This window comes from Macrotis lagotis, chromosome 1 (genome assembly GCF_037893015.1).
Source record: "Macrotis lagotis isolate mMagLag1 chromosome 1, bilby.v1.9.chrom.fasta, whole genome shotgun sequence".
NCBI classification, from domain to species: domain Eukaryota; kingdom Metazoa; phylum Chordata; class Mammalia; order Peramelemorphia; family Peramelidae; genus Macrotis; species Macrotis lagotis.
Genome location: NC_133658.1, coordinates 722,581,258 through 722,600,896, shown reverse-complemented (window position 1 = coordinate 722,600,896; position 19,639 = coordinate 722,581,258). Strand labels below are relative to the sequence as shown.

The 19,639-nt window shown below is 32.4% G+C and overlaps 1 protein-coding gene across 7 annotated transcripts in view; it reads left to right on the top strand.

Moving 5' to 3' along the window:
* NBEA (neurobeachin) overlaps nt 1-19,639 on the top strand; it is a 796,125-nt gene that overhangs the window by 183,364 nt on the left and 593,122 nt on the right. For all 7 annotated transcript variants that reach the window (XM_074216034.1, XM_074216037.1, XM_074216036.1 and 4 more), the window contains 4 exons: nt 9,274-9,382; nt 14,550-14,631; nt 14,859-14,982; nt 15,942-16,134. In XM_074216034.1, the coding sequence (XP_074072135.1) occupies nt 9,274-9,382; nt 14,550-14,631; nt 14,859-14,982; nt 15,942-16,134 (508 nt within the window). The remainder of the gene's footprint in view (nt 1-9,273; nt 9,383-14,549; nt 14,632-14,858; nt 14,983-15,941; nt 16,135-19,639) is intronic.

Below are 19,639 nucleotides of genomic sequence, written 5' to 3'. Positions count from 1 at the left end.
ATTTCCCTATCCATGTCCTCCCATTCTCCATTATATGGCCACTACTATAGCCCTGGCCCTCAATACCTGTCACCCTTAAATGATTGCAATAGTTAATTGATTGTATTTCTTGTGTCTAGACATTACTCTCTCCACTCTGTAGAGACCACTCATGTGTGATCTAATACTTTCAACTTTCTAGGAGTGGTCCTAAATAATACAAAACTAGAAGAAAGAATAAAATTTAAAAAGAAACTTTATGTGAAATAGAGGAAACAGGGAGAAAGAAAAGGATTTCCTGGTTTCTGTGAGGAATCTGTCCATATTTGATAATATAGATAGTGACTGATCAAAATATAGCTCAAAATCAGTTGATGTTGTTGGTAACAAATCTTCGTAAAGGTAGGAATGTTTTCCTCACACAGATCTTACCACCTCAGTTTACCTTTTATTCGAGCTGAAATTTATTTGTAGCTATGGAAAAGAGGGATCTTGGGGTATGCAAGAGTAGCTAACTATGAATTAAATGATCTATTAACAGAAGGCTTTGGTCTAGAAGGCTAGCATTAGGAATGAAAAGGAAAATGTTACTCTTAGCCTTATACCTTGCCTCATGAGCAATGCAGAGAATTGTCAGTAAAGAATAGCCAATGATGTTTTTGTTTGCCATAATTGCTCAAAAAGAGAAAACTCTAACTTGTCTTTCATATAAATATATATGTATATATAAAACTTTAATTCTACAAATAATGATTATGTATATACATATAACTATTTAATTCCACAAGTCATTATATATATGTGTGTGTGTGTGTGTGTGTGTGTGTGTGTGTGTATGTATATATATATATATATATATACATACACACACACATTATAATTATATATATGAAGAAAGGGTTTGCCCATAGCAGGTCTATTAGGGTTGTCCTTGATCTCTGAACTGCTGAGAAAAGGTGCATACTTTATAGGTGATTATCTCACAATGTTATTGTTAATGTATATAATGTTCTTTTGGTTCTGCTCTCTTGACTCAGTACCCACTTCATGAAATTTTTTTCAGTGCTGCTCTAAAGTCTGAATGCTAATGATTGCATATAGAACAATAGTACTACATAACATTTATATACCATAGCTTATTCAATAATTCTTCAATTACTGGGCAACCCCTCAGTTTGAAATTCTTTGCCACTCCTATACTTGCTATAAATATTTTTGTACATGTGTGAATTTTTTCCATTTTTTAATGATTTCTTTTGGATATAGACCTAGTATCGGTATTGCTGGATCAAAAGGAGTGATCATTTTTGTTGCTCTTTGGGCATAGTTCTAGATTGCTCTCCAGAATGGTTGAAACATTTCACAACTCCATCTATAATGCATGAATGTCTCAATTTTCCTATATCCTTTCAACATAGTTTATATTCCTTTTTTGTCATCTTAGCCAATCTGATAGGTGATACCTCAGATTTGTTTTAATTTGAATTTTTCTAATGCAAATTATTATGATTTGGAGCATTTTTTTCATATGATTATATGTAGCTTTAATTTCTTCATCTGAAAACTGCTTGTTCATATCCTTTTACTACCAATTAGGGAATGATTCATAAAAACATAAATTTGAATCAATTCTCTATATATTTTAGAAATGAATCCTTTATTGGAAACTAGTTGTGAAAATTGTTTCCAGTTTTCTGTTTTCCTTTTAATCTTGGCTACCATGATTTTATTAGTGCAAAATCTTTTTAATTTAATATAGTCAAAAATCATCCATTTTGCAATTTATAATATTCTCTATTTCTTTTTTATTTTAAATTTATGCCCTTTCCATTGATTCAACAATATATCTCTTGATCTCTTTTTTTCTTAATTTCTTGATCTGTTTATTGACTATGGTATTGCTCTTTATGTCTAAATCCTACACCCATTTTGGCTTCATTATGGTTTAGGGTGTGGGATGTAATTCTATGCCTAGTTTTTACCATATTATTTTCCCAGAAGCTAATGTCTTTGGTTTTGTCAAACAGAAGATTGCTATAGACATTTAGTACTGTTTCTTTTGTATCTGTTATCATCCACTGGTCCATTATTCTGTTTCTCCACCAGTACCAGGCAGTTTTGATGATTGCTGCTTTATGGTACAGCTAGGCCACCTTCCTTTGCTTTTTTGTTCTTCATTTCCCTTGATGTTCTTGACCTTTTGTTATTCCAAATGAATTTTTTTTACTATTTCTTTCCTGCTATAAAATAGTTATTTGATAGTTTGTTATGGATTGAATAAGTAATTTAATTTGGGTAGAGTTGTCATTTTTATTATATTAGCTTGGCCTAACAATGAGCAATTGATGTTTTTTTCAATTGTTTAGATCTGCCTTTTTTGTGTGAAAAGTATTTTGTAATTATATTCGCACAGTTTATCTTGGGAGATAGATTTCCGAGTATTTTATGTTGTCTGTAGTTACTTTAAATGGAATTTCTCTTTCTATCTCTTACCCTTGGGCTTTATCATTCATATATAGAAATACTGATGATTTATGTGGGTTTATTTTAGATCCTGCTACTTTGCTGAATTTGTTGTTTCAGTAGTTTTTTAAAGATAATTTTCTAGTGTTCTCTAAAATATTCCATCATATCGTATACAAAGAGTAAAATTAGGTTATTTAATTTCCAATTAATTTATTACAGGTAATTTTTATTACATCATGATCTGAAAAGGATGTATTTAAAATGTCTGCCTTTCTGCATTGATTGTAAGGTCTTTATGGTCTATTACGTGGTCAGTTTTGGTATAGGTGCCATATACTACAGAGAAATAGGTATATTCCTTTCTATCCCCATTCAGTTTTCTTCAGAGGTTCATCCTAAGTTTTTTAAGATTCTCTTCATCTTCTCAACTTCCTTCTTGTTTATTTTGTGGTTAGATTTATCTAATTCTGTGAGAGGGAGGTTGAGGTACCCTACTATTATAGCTTTGCTATCTATATCTCCCTGTAAGTCTTTTAACTATCCTCTAAGAATTTGGATGCTATACCACTTGGTGCATATATGTTTAATAATGATTTCACTTCATTGCCTATGATGCCTTTTAAAAAGGTGTAGTTTTGTTCCTTATCTCTTTTAATGTGATCTGTTTTGTCTTTTGCTTTGAGATCAGAATTGCTAGTCCTTTTTTTTTTTTTTTTTTGCTTCCTCTGAAGCATATCATACTAAGTAAGATCCATTCATGGCTTAATTATATACAAATCCTCTAAGTACTCTCCTTCCTTTTGTCTCAATAGAAAATACAACCCTCATAATCAATATCATTTTGTGACTCATTTATACTTCATATCCTTTGTATGTAATTCTCTGCTTCAGATGTTTCTTGTAAACAACATATTGATGGATTCTTGTTTTTAATCCATTGTTCTCTCTGCTTTCATTTTATTGGAGAGTTCATCCCATTCACGTTTTACAGTTAATTTCCCTCCATGCTATCTTTATCCATTTGTTTTTTTCTCTTTCCTTTCTCCTTATCCTTCCTCAAAAATGTTTTACTCTCTTTCCCCTTTAACTTTTCTCTTCAATTTTAACTTTACTTTTATTTTAATCTTTTGTCAGTTCCTTCTTTGCCTTTCTTCCCCCTTTCCCCTGATCCCCCACCCCCTACCTCCATGTAGGATAGGATAGATTGGGAATGTGTGTTCTTCCTCTTTGGGCCAAATGTGATGAAAATAGTATTTACTCAATGTTCACACCTTCCCTTCTTTCCCTCTATTTTAAAAGGTCTTTGTGTTTCTTCATGTGGTATTATTTATCCTTTAATGCCTAACCTTCTCCAAATCCTTTTTTATGTCTTTACTGTTGTATCCTTGTCAGATAGCTACATCCCCTCTGTCAAAATATATTCCTTTTATCTGTCTTGATAGAAATATCAAGGATTGATTGATTGTTTGATAAGCAGCATTGCCTCTTCAGTCACTAAGCATACTTCCCTCTTCTGTCCCATTAGATAAATAACATCAAATTATGGTCTATTTATCTACACCCTTTTTTCAAGTACCTTCCATGTGCACACAGTCCTCATGAGCCAAAGCATCATGCAAAACAAAATCATTTCATGAACCATTTATAGCTCCCTCCTCCAAGCACACTACCTTCAATTGTAGCCAGAGCATGATGCAAAGCAAAATCACTTCATGATCTATTCATATCCAATCCCTCTATGTACATTCTCTCCTTCCATCCCTCTAGTACTCCATCCATAGCACCATGACCCTCCTTAAGTAAAATATCTCTCCCTCTATCCCAACTCTAGCCATAGCACTCCAACAAGATCACTTCATGATCTATTCATGTCCAACCCTTAAGTACACTCTCCCTTGTGTTCCTCTTATACTACAACCCTCTTTAACTAAAGTATCTAGTAAAGTGAGGTCACTTCATGATTTAATTATGTATAGATCCTCTAAGTACTCTCCCCTTCCCTTTGTCCCAATAGAAAATACAATCCTTATAATCAACATCATTTTATGAGTCATTTATACTTTATTTCCTCTAAGTACAATTCCTGCAACTGTATTCAACCCTAGTTAGGTAAAGGCTCATTATTTTCATGGTCATCCTATATCCATACCTTTTCTCTAAGTATGTTTCTTTTAAGTATCCAAGAGAAATCAGTTCTTGCATTGCATGTATTATCTTCCCTTGTAGGGGGTGTATAAGGTTTAATGTTCTTGATTAACTTTTTACCCCCCTTTGTTTACCTTTTTAAAGCATCTTTTCAATCTTGAAGATCAAATTTTTCAGTTTTGGGCTTTTTTATCAGAAAATTTTGGAAGTCTTCTATTTCATTGAAAGTCTATCTTTTTCCCTCAAAGAATGTGTTGAATTTTGTACCAAACATGGTAATTTTGTTTGGTTATAATCTAAGGTCCTTTGCCTTCAGGAAAATCATCTTCCAGGTCCTCTGATCCTTTAATGTTGAAGCTGATAAATCTTGTGTAATTCTGATTGTGCTTCCTTGGTATTTAAATGGCTTCTTTTTGACTGCTTGCATTATTTTCTTCTTTGTTGAGAATTCTGGAATTTGCTTATACTATTTTTTTGGAGGTTTTTATTCTGGTGTTCTCTTTCTAGAGGTGTTCTGTGAATTCTTTTGATTTTATTTTCTTGTTCTTGGATATTAGGGCAGTTTTCCATGATAATCTCCTGAAAGATATTTTCCAGGCTCCTTTTTTAATCAAGGCTTTTTCAGGTAGCCCAGCAATTATTTCTCCTTGAACTAATTTCAAGATCATTTGTTTTTCTTAAAAAGTACATTTTTCTTTCTATTTTTTCAGTGTTTTGGTTTTCTTTGATGGAATCTTGGTGTCTCATGGAGTCATTAGTTTCCATTTGTCCAATTCTAACTTTTCAGGTTTTATTTTCTTCAGTTAATTTTTGTGTTTCCTTTTCCAGTTGGTTAATTTTACTTTTTGATGAGTTATATTTTTTCTAGTTGGTGGATTTTAATTTTTGATAAGTACATTCTTTTTTCTAGTTGGTCATTTTTCTTTTAAAAGGAGTTGATTTCTTAAGTCAATTTTTCATAATTCTCCTACATAGCTCTCATTCCATTTTTCCATTTTTCTTCCTCTCTTCTTTGGTTTTTAAAATCCTATTTAAATTCTTCCATGAAGTTTTAGATTTGAGACTGATTCATAAACTCCTTTGAGATTTCCTATGTAGGTAATTTATCATTGCTTTCTTTTTTTTCTGAGATGATATTTTTGCCTTCCCTATCTGAATAGTAGCTTCCCATGATTAGTGTTTATTGTTGTCTTTGTTTTCTTGCTCATTTTGAAAGCTGAGTTCTGCTCCTGGGGGTACAGGGAATATAGTTCCAAGTTTTTTGTGCTGTTGCCAAAATCTGGTCCTTGGCTTATATAAGCTTATCAAGGTGTTGCCTTTACAGAGGTTTATTTCCTCCTTTATGCCCAGACTTTGCCTCTGCAGTTGTTCCCAACCCAGTCCTGTCTGTTGCCCTAGCCTTCCCAGGGCTCGGACTTTGTCTGAGGTTGGTGATCCTCTTTGTTGGTCTGATATCACACTGGCTTACTGAACCAGGACCTGAGCTGAGCTGTGATTAAGACGCTCTTACTGGCTTTCCCTCTTTCCCACCTGTATTTCCCCTTTACCACTGAAGAGATAGGCCTTTACTGAAGATCCTCCATGGATTTTTGAGTTGAGAACTTGTTTCACTTTTTTTTTTTTTTTTTTTGGTGTTATCTCTAGCTTTAAGGTCTGTGTAGAGGCTTCAATTAAATTGTGTCAGGAAAAATTCTGGGAAGCTTCCTAGCTTTGTGTCTCTTGTCTCGGCTCTTCCACTTTTTTTTTTCAGACTTTGGAGGGATTCTGTCCATAACTTCTGGTTTTGTTATTCATTAAGAATGAGTTTGTTTACCTTTGCTGCTTCTTTGAACTTTTATTCAGTCATTCAGGATTAGCACTAATTGGCTAAAGTATTTCCTTTCTTCCATGGAAGTTTACAATCTCTATAATTATGCAGAATATTTCACCTCTGCCCCCATAATTTCCCTAATTTTTAACAGGAAGGAGTTTTCTGAACTGTATGAGTGGGAAAGGAATCTACCAATGTAAGGGACTTGAGTTGTTTTTCCAGAGGGTATAGAGCTCACAGAGTGACCAGAAAACATGAAGTGACTCCTTATGGGATGGAAAAAGAAAGGAGCGGAGAGGGTCAATTGGACCTATGTCTACAAGCAGCCAGTTGTTATCAGAAATGTCTTCTTGAGAGGTTAAAACCAAGAAATAAATTTCCTAGTAAGACTTCTCTCTTCCTGCTACTTGCATTAATTTACTGAGCACATTACTTTTGAGAGTTGCCACAATTAAACGTGAGACTCAGATGTCATGAGCATGAAAGAGCAAGATGAAAAAGTCATTGTTTTAGGAACTCATTCCAGTTTTCAGCTATGCCACCTGCCTGAGGATGGCATAAGACATGGAAAGTCAAGCAGTAGACCTAATCTCTGACTTCCTCAGTGAATTGGGTCCTTTAATTAGAATCCTAAGTGATTTAGGAGGTCCATTAGGAAGGGGAGGGTTTTCCTGTGGAGGATCTGATAGTTGCTGCCACAGTGGACTTGATTGGCTTTGTGGTGCCATAACCTAAATATGTACTATCTGAGACAGCCATTTGCTCTGAGATGTATGGGACAGAGGTAGCAGTGAAATAAGTTGGCAACCATGCAGCCTCTTTTAGAGGTGAGCATTTTGATTGGCAGAAAGAACATAATTGAGTAGAAGTAATTGCCTCATTTTTTGTTAGGGGAATCATATAACCTGTCCCTTCAACAACATATCATACAATTTGGTTATTAAACTACTTAACTCAACCTCTGCTTTTCTCATAAAGGCATAATTACTTATTTTGTTCAGAGACAGCCATTTGAGTTCTTTGATGTGCAATGACATGCCCCATAAGCAACTATGTTTGGGAGGCATTCTTTCTTCCTTCATTGCTTACCCAGAAATCGGTGCAGATGAAGTTCACTGCCATATTTCCTTAAGGTCCTCTCAGAAACAATGTAATATGCCACTTAGCTCATTTGGAGTGAACTTGCCAGTACTTTTGTCACCCAGAACTTCCCTGTTAACAAATTAACTACTGTTAAAGCAGCCCAGTTTCACAGGCCTCTTGCAATAGAGCCATCGAAAACCAGGCAAAACAGTATTTCTCAGGAAACATATCCTCATGGGCAAGAGCCTATTGATCTCATTGAGGAGCTAGACTGTTGGATTATGAACTTGAAACCTTAGTTCCTGGTATCTTCCAACTCATAATGGGCAACTCTGAGCAAAGAGTATGGTATGATCTCATATCATCCAATATGTAGCATCTAGAACCAAGTACTAGAAGAGAATCTTATTTTCAAATTTTGACAAGTGATTTCTTGGTTTTGGTTTTTTTTTTGTTTTTGTTTTTGCAAGACAATGGGGTTAAGTGACTTGCCCAAGGTCACACAGCTGGGTAATTATTAAATGACTGAGGTTCATATTTGAACTCAGGTCCTCTTCACTTCAAGGCTGGTGCTCTATCCACTGCTGCCTCCAGATGAGAGGTTTATTAAAGAAGCTTTTAACTCCATAAATCTAATGGTCATTTGGTTTGATCACCCCTAGGTAACCTACCAAAAACTCTATTTTGATTGTGAATACAGACTCTTTTGTATTCACAATACTTGTGAATGCAGGCCTCTAATAATGTGAATCCTACATGATCCTAAAGGCCCAGAGGGAGATGTCCTGTCTTGTTCTGGGTTCCCCTTGAAAATGTTACACTTGTAAGTTACTTGGTGAATGGGGACTATCAGAATATATAAATTGGGGACTATGTATTCTCAAGAATTAGTAATGCCCAGTAAGTCTCTCTGCTTCCTTTTTAGAATATGGGAGAGCCAGTGCCGATAATTTATTCCAAACTATGTCCAAAATCATCTGGATACTTACTACTCACTGTTTTCTTCAAAGTTTGGCTGAGTGGGCTGGACTGTGGATTTTCTTGGGGTCAGTTTCCCCACTCTCAGTTCCTCTTGTGGGCCATTGTCTGATTTAGAATCTCAGCTAATTCGGACCTTTTCTGGAAACATTGTGTCTTTAGTGTAGTATACCTCAATGTTCTGAGGTCTCTTCTAGGTCTCTGTCCATTAGACTGGCAGTTTTGAGTTTAGGTTCATTCTGGGGATAAATGGGACAGCATACTAGATTCCTTTCCAAGTGAAAGCAAATGTTTCCTGACTGATCTCAGTCCTAAAAATAAAGAGAAAAAATGCTTTAAAAAGGTCTATAACCCATATTACTCACCCTTGACCTGGGTTACCTTGTCTACCACTTTGATAGAGTTGCATAGAATGACCTTTATTGTAGAATAAATGTACCATAAATGTGGAATACTTGATATGTGAGACATTTTTATATACTGTTAATTATTATGGAACTAATTATTTCTATATGACTTTTAAAATATTTGATTTCATGTACTGGCTTTCTAGAAAGGAAATGAAAACAAATATATCTATAAAACTTATTTAAAAATTCATTCTTTGGTATTATAGCCATTAATTAACATTCAAATACTTAAATAGTAGTTTGGACTGTTTGATAGCATTTTTCCATTGAAATTTAATTTATATATACATGAATTTTTACAAGATGAATGTTTCAAAAAGTTGCACATTTATTTGTATATGCCTTCTTCCATTATTTTATGGTCAGAAAATCAATTGCGTTGTGGTTTTGTTTCTTCTGTAGGAGAAAAGTTGAAATTATGCACACCCACAGTCTTTTTACTCTTCTTGGAGAGAGGTTGATGCTGCATACAAATACTGTGACTGTTACTACATACAACACACTTTATGAGGTAAAATAAAAATAGATAAAAGTTATGAATGCCTTTGAATTTATGTTTTGTATAGGATTCAACATCAAATTAATTGACCATTTATTAAACATTAGTTACATGCTATTATCTGTACTATTTTAAATGCTAGGGAATATATCAGAGACTCTATTTTCCTTAAATTTAAGGAAAATTAAAGCATAATGAGAGAAAGACATACAAAGACAACTTTGATTCAAAGGAAAAGTGAAGCCTAGAATGTGATGAGAAATTTAAAGAATAGAAGATCATTTTCAGGAGACATTTAGAAAGGTTCCATGAAATAGACTGTATTTAAACTGTCCTTGAATGAAACAAAGAATATAAACAGATGAGAATCCATTTCCAATAGCTTTTTCAAACCACATAGATGGGAAAGGACAAGATGAAAGGAGTCCCATTTGTCCAGAATATATAGATACATGGACTTAATATAAGACAGATGTAGAAATATAATTAATAATGAATTTGGGGAGGACCTGAAAGAAGAATCAGGAGTTTATTCAGTTTGATGGTGAATAGCTCCTAAATATTTTTGAAATGGTTTGTTCAGTATGATACATTAAGCATTACTGTGAAGGATGGGCTGGGAATGAAATAGATTATTTTTCTAATTGACAGATATAAGAATCTTAAAAAACTTAATTGCAGTGAAAATTGAGAGGAAAAGACAGAATCAATAGAAGGTACAGATATAGAATCATCAGGACCTATCAATTGATTATTTGTATAATCAGTTGGTTATTTATTTCAGAATCAAGGGATATTCAGGAATCATAGGTGTTCCCATGGTTGTGAAACTGGGTGACTAGAAGAATGGCATTGCCATCATTAGCATTGGGTCAGCAGAGAGAACACAAGTTGAGAAGAAAATGATAAGTTTGTTGAATCTGAAATATATTCAGTCAGAAATATGATAAAGGTAGTTGAAAATATTGATTTTAAACTCTAGAGAAAGATTGAGTGTGAAGATAGAGATTTGAATATCATTTGCATTATTGAACCTTTGAGTTTGTATTTGATCATCAAGAAAGAGAGTGTAATGAGAAAATAAATAAAAGTCAACTATTGCCCTTCAGGTGATACCCATTTTAAAGGGACAGGAATAATATGAGGAGACTGCAAAAGAGTAAATAAAGAATGGCCAAAGAGATAGCATGAAAACCAAGAAAGAGTTGGCAGGGAAATCAATGGGAAAAACCATGATGGCAATAGACATGGGATGTAGAATTCAAAGAATAGAGGAAGAAAAAACTGTTCAAATGATATGAAAATTAGTAGGTCATAGTGTCTATGGAGAGAGCTTTGTCAGTAGAATGCTAGAGATGGACATTTGGCTGCAAGGATTGAGAAATAATTAATGAGGTAGAGACATAGTGAATCTATTTCTAGACATTTGGCAATAAAGGAAAAGAAAGAGCTAAGATTATAATTTGAATGGATACCAATTCACGGGAAGGTTTCTGTTTACTGATGAAGGAAGTCTTAAGTTTGTTTTTGTATTGAGTGATAGGAACCATTGTTCAGTTGTCTGACTCTTCATGACCCATTTTGGGGTTTTCTTGATAAGCCTCTTATAATGATGTCATTTCCTCCTCCAGTAAATTAAGGTAGAGGTTAAGTGATTTAGGGTTCCTAGAAGGTGTCTGAGGCCAAATTTAAACTCATGTCTTCTGGACTCTGGGACCAGCACTCCATCTACTGGCCACCTAGCTGCCTCTTCCAAGTGTTTAACCTATAATATATTATACTGTCTCTGGGAAAAGGGAAGGGAAGTAGATGGGATGCCACTGATGTCTCCTCAGGAGCAAGATTAGTAGAACAGATTTTTTTAAAAATCAGTTTTTATTGATATGTTATTTTTTTTAGCTCACCGTAGCATCCTTCTCTTTCTTCCAAAATAATATGCTTAACTCTCCCTGGCTCAAAAAAAAAATAACCCCAAAAAGTCTGAAAATAATGTCCAATGTGTAACACTTATGGTCCTCTTACTTCCATAAAGAGATGGTTTAGGAGTGTTGTCTTCTATCTTTTGATTTGAGTTATGCTTGTTCTTTCTAATATTTGTTTTTATATTTTTTCTTTTCATTTTAGTCATTGTTTTATTTTTTCTGTTATTTTTTCAAATTCTATAAAATGTTTCTTTAATAATTTGATTAGTATATAGCAATAAAGAATTAATTTTACTTTGGCAGATTGTTATTTTTATTATATTGGTGTGACCAAACCATCACCACTAAATCTTCCTCCATTTAAGGTTTCTTTAATTCTTGAAGGAATCTTTTGCAACTGAATATATGAATCTTATTTTACAGTAAAGCAGATTTAATTCGGGTTTTAATCCATAATTATCATTTGAACTATACTATTATTGTCTAGCATTAGACATCATCTTAGTGACTTGTGGTTCTCACAGTCTTGCCTCCCTGCTAAATCTGGGAACAAAACTGTCTTCCAAATGGCAACTTTTTCCTCTCTTCTTGCTTTGTGCCAAGATTTTTTGATATAGCTCAGAAGGTAGTGTTTTAGACTGGGGGGAAAAATAAGTAAAAAGGTTTGTAGTCAGAGATGGAATGTTTAGGGAAGAGCAAGGATGTCAGTGTCATTGGATCTCAGGGTACATAGACTAGAGCAAGGTGTAAAAAGGAAAGGTAGGAAGGAACCAGGCCTTTAAAGGCCAAACAGAGAATTTTTAATTTGATTCAGGAGGTAATAGGGAGCCTAGAGATTTTTTTGTATAAGGGAGGAATATGGTCAGATTTGTGTTTTAGAGATATCAGTTTTACATCTGAGTGTAGGATATGCTGCAGTATGGGGAGATTTGTGGCAGAGTGACAAACAATAGCAGTATTGAAATAAATGATATATGAGATGATATGATCTCTGCCAGTGTGGTGACAGTGTTAGAGGAGGTATCTAAGAGCAATGTTTAGATGGTAGAAATGATGGGACTTAATGAGTGAATATATTGTTTTTAGACCAAGCAAAGAGTTGAGGAGGTCACCTAGGTTTTGAGCCTCAGTGATTGTGGAAGTATGGTGGTACTCTCAACAGTACGGACTTTAAGTAAAGGGATACTTTGTAGGTAAAGATGAGTCACATTTTGGACATATGTTTGATAGGTGAACAAGATATCTAATTAAAGGTATCTATTAGGCATTTGGAGATATATAACTGGAAGGAAGTAAAATAATGTTGGAAGGAATACCAACTAAGGAAAATCAATCCAAAAGAATTGAAGTATTTATTTAAAAGGAGATTAGAATTCCAGGGCTTATCCAACCTAGCCATCTTAACTTCTCCCCTGCCACTTCCCACTTTTCCTACTGTGAATAATGATGTTCCAGACCAAGATCCATAAATTAATTCACTCAATTGGGGACTCACACTAGAGTGGAAGGAATTGGAATCCTGTTACCTGCTTTACTGCTTCTATTCATGACTAGTATCTCTCCCCAGACTCTTTTCTTACTCCTTCCCTTGTAATGTGTGCATGTGTATGTGCACGCACACACAGAAACACATACGCACACTAATACTTTTCACCTCTTGCTGAAAACACTATAAATCATATGATTATTACCTTTGCTACTAGAATGAGTTTGATAGTCTGCTGATCTATTGACTCTGTTATAATACTTGTGACTGCTCTTGATCTATATTTTCAAGTGTGTGTTATATCTAGTAGAGTGAATATAGAAGTCTTGTGAAAATTTTTGTTAAATTCTTCACCATCAAGGATTACATCATATTCCTGGATGGACTTCTAGAAAAAATGGAAGTGGAATTAGAGAGAAAAGCAGCTGAATAAACCAAGTTCATTTGAAGGTGCCATTTGTGAAGATGCTCAGGAATTGGTTGATTAATATATTTAAAGGAGAATATTATACAGTATTGTGGGAAAATTTTTCTATATTATTATTGCCAGGAGACCATCAATAACTACTGAGTCTTATGTTTATTTTCATGTGTTACATATTCAAATGTATATGGAAAGTACATCAAGGGCTCCTTGGTAAAGCTTTAGAAGGGAATCAGGTGGGTTTTTGCAAATGGTGCTTTACATCACACCTCTTCTTTACCATCATAATGTCCAGAATAAAAGCATAATATTGCTTTTCCTTAGATTTATTGATTTTTTTCTAAAACTTACCTGATACTTCACATCTATCTTTCCTAACCTGATGAAACTTTGCCATAGTATCAAAAAAAAAATCTACAGTTAAGAAAAACAAATCAATACCTTGACCTTGTCAGACAACAGATATCTTAAATATATAATTTCTTAATTCTCTGACCAGAAGAGGAAAGAATTCTTTACCTTTTATTCTTTGAAATCAGAGCTGGTTATAGAATTGTCCCATTGGGTTGTCTTAGAGTTTTCCCTTTACATTTTGATTATTGTTTCAATTGTTTCTTTGTCTTTCCTTACTTTACTCTTATCAGTTTAAAAAAAATTCCCTATTCTGAATTCTTCATATTCTTCATTTTTATGATGTAATAATATATCATATTTATAATGAAAATTTGTTCAACAAATTAACAATTTATTAGCACACAGTTTGTTTCTGATTCTTTGTTACTGCAAAGATTGATATTGAATTGATATTTATCTCTGAATTTGACTTTCTTGGGATATATAAGGTATATAAGATACTTAATTTTTCATTTTCTTTGTTTCTAATTCTCTGATTCTTCCTTCATCCCTTTCTTTTCCTTGTTTCCCCTTTATCATTTCCTTTCTCCCTTTCTCCTCTTCTTTCTTTCTTCTCCCTCCTTTCTTCTTCCCTTATTCTCTTCTCTTCCCTTCCTTCTCTTCCTCTCTTTTTCTTATAACTAAGTTCTTTAGAATAAAAGTTTCCTATAACTAAGTTCTTTAGAATAAAATAATAACAGTGGATATGCTTGCTTTTAATATCTTACTTTATGAAAATGACATTTTGTATTGCTGTTAGACATTTTACTGACTTACTTTTAAATAAGCTATCCATATTTAAGAAAATGTTCATTTACCATATTTTTAGAAAATGTTCATTTCATGAATGACTTGTATATATTGAGGGAATGATTTCCTTCATTTTTTACTACAATATCTTGATTTTGAAATTTTATTTTTAAGTTAATATGAATTACATTCTTTATATTTAAGATTTTGACAGAACAAGTGTGCACTCAAGTTGTACATAAGCCACATCCAGAGCCAGATTCTACAGTGAAAATTCAGAATCCAAGTAAGTAAATTTTAATATCTTTTTTGTAATCTGATTAATTTATATTAATTGGATCAGAAGTGTTTTTCGTCAGTTATCAAAATCTTATTTTTTTAATCTTATTACTATTATTACTTTTTCTTATACTCCTAACCACTGAGGTGGAAGCTGATAAATAATTAATGAATTACAAAAGTAGATTTTATTTGATTTTAATTTCATTATAACTTATTTTTGCTCTTTTATAGTGATTCTTAAAGTTGTGGCAACCTTGTTAAAAAACTCTACACCAAGTGCAGAACTAATGGAAGTTCGCCGTTTATTTTTATCTGACATGATAAAACTTTTCAGCAATAGCCGTGAAAACAGGAGGTATATACTTTTAATATTTTGTGATTAATTTTTTTTCATTTCTTGACTTTGAATCTTAATTTTCCCCCCTACTATAAGTAAATAGGATATTTGAAATCTTTAGAATAGCTGTATAATAGAAAATTTTGAGTTTGTTTGGGTCAAATTTGCCGCTTTATATAATTTCACTTCACACACACAAATATACACAGGACATTTTATTTGTATTCTATATTTCATATATATGTATGCATGTGTGTATCATATATACATATATATATATATATATATATATATAAGAATTATACTAACAAGCTATGAATAGCACTTAGACTTGTTTTTCTAATTTGATGATGGTTTATATTCTTCCCAGTTTCCATAATGATAAGAGTTTGTACAATAACTAAATTGTTAGCAGGGTGTATTTTGTAACTTTGAAACAGAGAAATATTATTGTGTATTTATTGTTTGAAGTCAATCTATTGTTCAATCAAAACTACTAAGTAAATTCTTTCAGAGTACCAGTCTCTTTTTCCTACTCTATTTAATTTTTTTTTTTACTTTTATAGACTAACATTTTTTGTAAAAACACAGGATGTCTCAGATCAGAAAATTTGTCTTGTTTGCTTATAAACTCTTGTCTACTCTAGGATTATATAGGGTTTTTACATTTTAGCATAATTATTGTTAATTTTTTTATTGTATATAATGGGAGAATTAATGGATGTCTCTCCTAAGTCTCCACTCTGTTGTTTACTACATGTTATTACCAGTATTTATATTGCTAGTTGTTTTATCCATATTTTCTTTGGTTTGGGAATTTTTCATTTCCTTTTAAAACTATGGTGACTATTTGGCTTGATATAAATAAGTGAAATCCTATTTTTTCAAAAGAAGAATATTTGTTTCATTTAAAATGTGTCAATTGGGGTTTTTATTAGATTTTTAAAAGAAATAATCCTTTTCCCCTCCCACTCTAGATGTTTACTTCAGTGTTCAGTGTGGCAGGACTGGATGTTTTCCCTTGGCTATATTAATCCCAAAAATTCTGAAGAACAGAAGATTACAGAAATGGTGTACAATATTTTTCGGATCCTTTTATATCATGCAATAAAGTATGAATGGGGAGGCTGGAGAGTCTGGGTGGATACACTCTCAATAGCCCATTCAAAGGTATCAGCTAATTTGAAAACTTTATGTTAAATTATAGTGGATCTCAGGCCCTTTAAAAATAGTTTAGTGCCATCTTGTGGATACTACAAATTATGGTCTATTTAATTAAAAGAAAATGTAATGTATGTTTAGATAAAATAGAATTATTTTATTTTAAACTAAATAAGGACTTAAGAGATGTAGACTGTTAATAGCATTTTATTTTTGTGCACATGTATGCATATCTGTGTCAGTATATGTGCCAGTATTATTAATATGTGGCACAGTATAATGAAATTAGCTTTAAAGCTATAAGGGACCTTTGAGTCGTTAGCCCAAGTCCTCACATTTTACAGATGAGGAGACTAAAGCTTAGAACTGTCATTGACTTTTCCGAGTTTATATATCAAATTATTGGACCAAGATTTAAACCCAGGATCCCTGACACCAAATATACACCTTGTTTTACCATATCACACTACTGTGAGTTGTTTCTGATATAATTATGAACTCTTAATGTGAGATGTAATTTTTTGTATAATAAAATGATGCAAATTAAATATGCTGCTTTGCTCAGCATATTTTTTAATTTTAGAGTAAAATTCAGATTTTAAGTATTGTGCATTTAAAATGTTTCTGAAAATATTAACTTAATCAAATTGACAGTGGAAAAGTTAGTCTAAACTTTTTAAAAATTTTTGCGTAGACACTAAAAATTACAGAAAATGATCACATATGATAGCATAAATTTAGACTTTTTGCCTTTTATTAATAATATTGTACTTTTCTTAGCTGTAATGTTTGCAAAATGTTTTTAGTTACATTTATTTCATGTAATCCTTATAGTAGTAGTAGTAGTAGTAGTAGTAGTAGTAGTAGTAGTAGTAGTAGTAGTAGTAACATGCAAGTTTTATACTAAAGGCATTATTTTTAAAATTTTATTGAGGAAACCATCCTAGGAGAAATGCTTATATAGTTTAAAATTGTTAAAGATTAGAGTCAGATAAGCTTTTTCTGACTTAGAATCCAATTCTCTTTCTATTATAATATGCATTCTCTCTCTTTTGAATAAATAATTGCTAAAAGAATATGCCCATTAACCTTATTCACTGCTTTCAAATTTGAAGAGTGTTTTTCTGTCTTGTGAGGCATATATTATAATAGCATTGCTATGCCCTTTTTTTGTTTTTTTTAACAGATGAGGAAACAGACACTGAAATGTAACTTTCTCTCATGGTCACAATAGCTTGTAAGTGTCTGAGACAGAACTTAAACTCAGGTCTGGTGACCACTGGTTTAACCTTTCTATTGAGCCATATTTCCTTTCATTTAAAAAATTAAAATAACTTAATTAAAAAATAATTAAAAGGTAAACATAAGGGGCTGCTAGGTGGAGTAGTGGATAAAGCACCGGCCTTGGAGTCAGGAGTACCTGGGTTCAAATCTGGTCTCAGAAACTTAATAATTACCTAGCTGTGTGGCCTTGGGCAGGCCACTTTTGACATGCAAAAACCTTAAAAAAAACCATAATTAAAACCAGGGATTCCAACTTATTATAATTTGCAAAAATAACATTCTATTTTAGATTACTTTTTTAATTTCACAAAATGTTTATATAAACATTTTGTGATTTGATCCTGCTTTCAAAAATCTCTTTGCTTTCTTGTTTTTAAATTTCTTGATGTACTATTAATTTTTCTAGATTTTTAAATGATCATAATTTCTCTTTGTCTTCAACTTTCCATCTTTCTTTGAAGTATTCACATTTGTCATTTCTCATAAAGAAATAATTTTATTTCATAGATTGAAATTTGTTCATCATTTCCTCACTTTTCCTCACTTAAGTTTCAAACTTTTTTTTCATGGATAAAGTTTCTATTAATTTATACAGATTTTTTTTTGATCCTTTTAATTATAACCTTTGGGTATAGTCATAGTAAGAGATCACTATATCAAAAAGTATAAATTGTCTTGTGTCTCTTAATCTTTATTTATGTTTCTTCCCAAAATGGAAAGTTGTTCTAGAGCCTTGTTCTTGAAAATTGTTTTAGTTTTTGAAATTAACAATTAAATTGCTAATTTTAAATTTGTCAGACTCTGAAAATTTAAGATAAAGATCTCTTGTTTTGTTTTGTAGTATATGGAAAACTAAATTGGAAGTTAGAAGATCTGTCCTAGCTAGCTTTGGCTCTGCCACAAATTGTGTGTGAACTTGAACAAATCAGACCTCATCTTTAAAATGAGCTGCTATTTAATTGATTTTTATAATTCTTCTCAATGTTAATTTATCATTAATTTGATGTAAGCTTTAGCAAATTTTCAATACTATACATTTTGCTGATAGATATGAGCTATTCTTAGAAAGTTCTTAAGTTTTTCTATATTGATAACTTTATTAATAGAAATGAGTGAGAATCAGAGGACAAAAAAATGGAAGTTGTCATCACATGATTTTTGTCCTGAGCATACCAAGACTAAACCTATTCTCTCAGCTTCACAAGGACCCGAAATAGAGTAAATAGTGATTTATAAGTGCAGTTATTTTCAAATAAACAAATATGCTTTTTTCCTCAATTATATATTTTAGATATAATTAATAAAAAACTTCATATCATAATTTGCATAGTAAGTATAAGTATATACCTGTGTTTAATTTACTAGTTTCTCAGAGTAGGGGTAAGATTGAATATGAGATATTAAAGAGAACAGGCTTTAAATGAATAGGAAGTAGAAAAGCATAAGAATTTTTAAGTCAGAGGAATTGAGTTTGAATCCTGTCTCACTATCTTTGTTACTTTTTCTAAGCTACTTTTCCTCAAGACATTATTTTTCAAAATTGGAGAATGAGTTGTACTAGATGAGCCATTAAGCTTCTTTTTCAGTCCTATGATTGATTCTAAGACCCTAAATCATTTTTTTAACTAAGACCCTTCCTACATCCTCTCCTTGACTTTATTAAACATTAATTAATCTAAATTCATTGTATCCTCCTAATTAAGAATTTTTGTAGAGGCACCCTTGTACTTTTTTCAATGTTGAATTCTTCTTATAAAAAATTCTTTGTTTTTTCTATAATAGTCTTAGAGATGTATTTCTTGTTGTTATTGTTCAGTAATTTTCAGTCACGTCCAAATTTTCATGATATCACTTGGGATTTTCTCAGCAAAGATACTGAAGTAGTTTGTGATTTTATTCTCTAGTTTATTTTACAGATAAGAAAACTGAGACAAGCAAGGTTAAGTGACTTGCTCAGAGTAGTAGTGTCTGATGCATATTTGAACTTATGAATATGAGTCTTCCTGATTCCAGGTCTAACACTCTATCCACTGCATCACCTAGTTGCCCTTCATAGAAATCTTGGATACTTCTTAGAGCATTGCTTAGGAGCCCCAAGAGGTTAAGTTACTTTTCTGTGATCACCTATCTCGTATGTATCAGAGATAGAATTTGAATCCAACCCTTTCTGAATTAAAAGCCACATCTCTATCTACTATGCCATGCTTTATTATTGAAGATTAAAATGTGC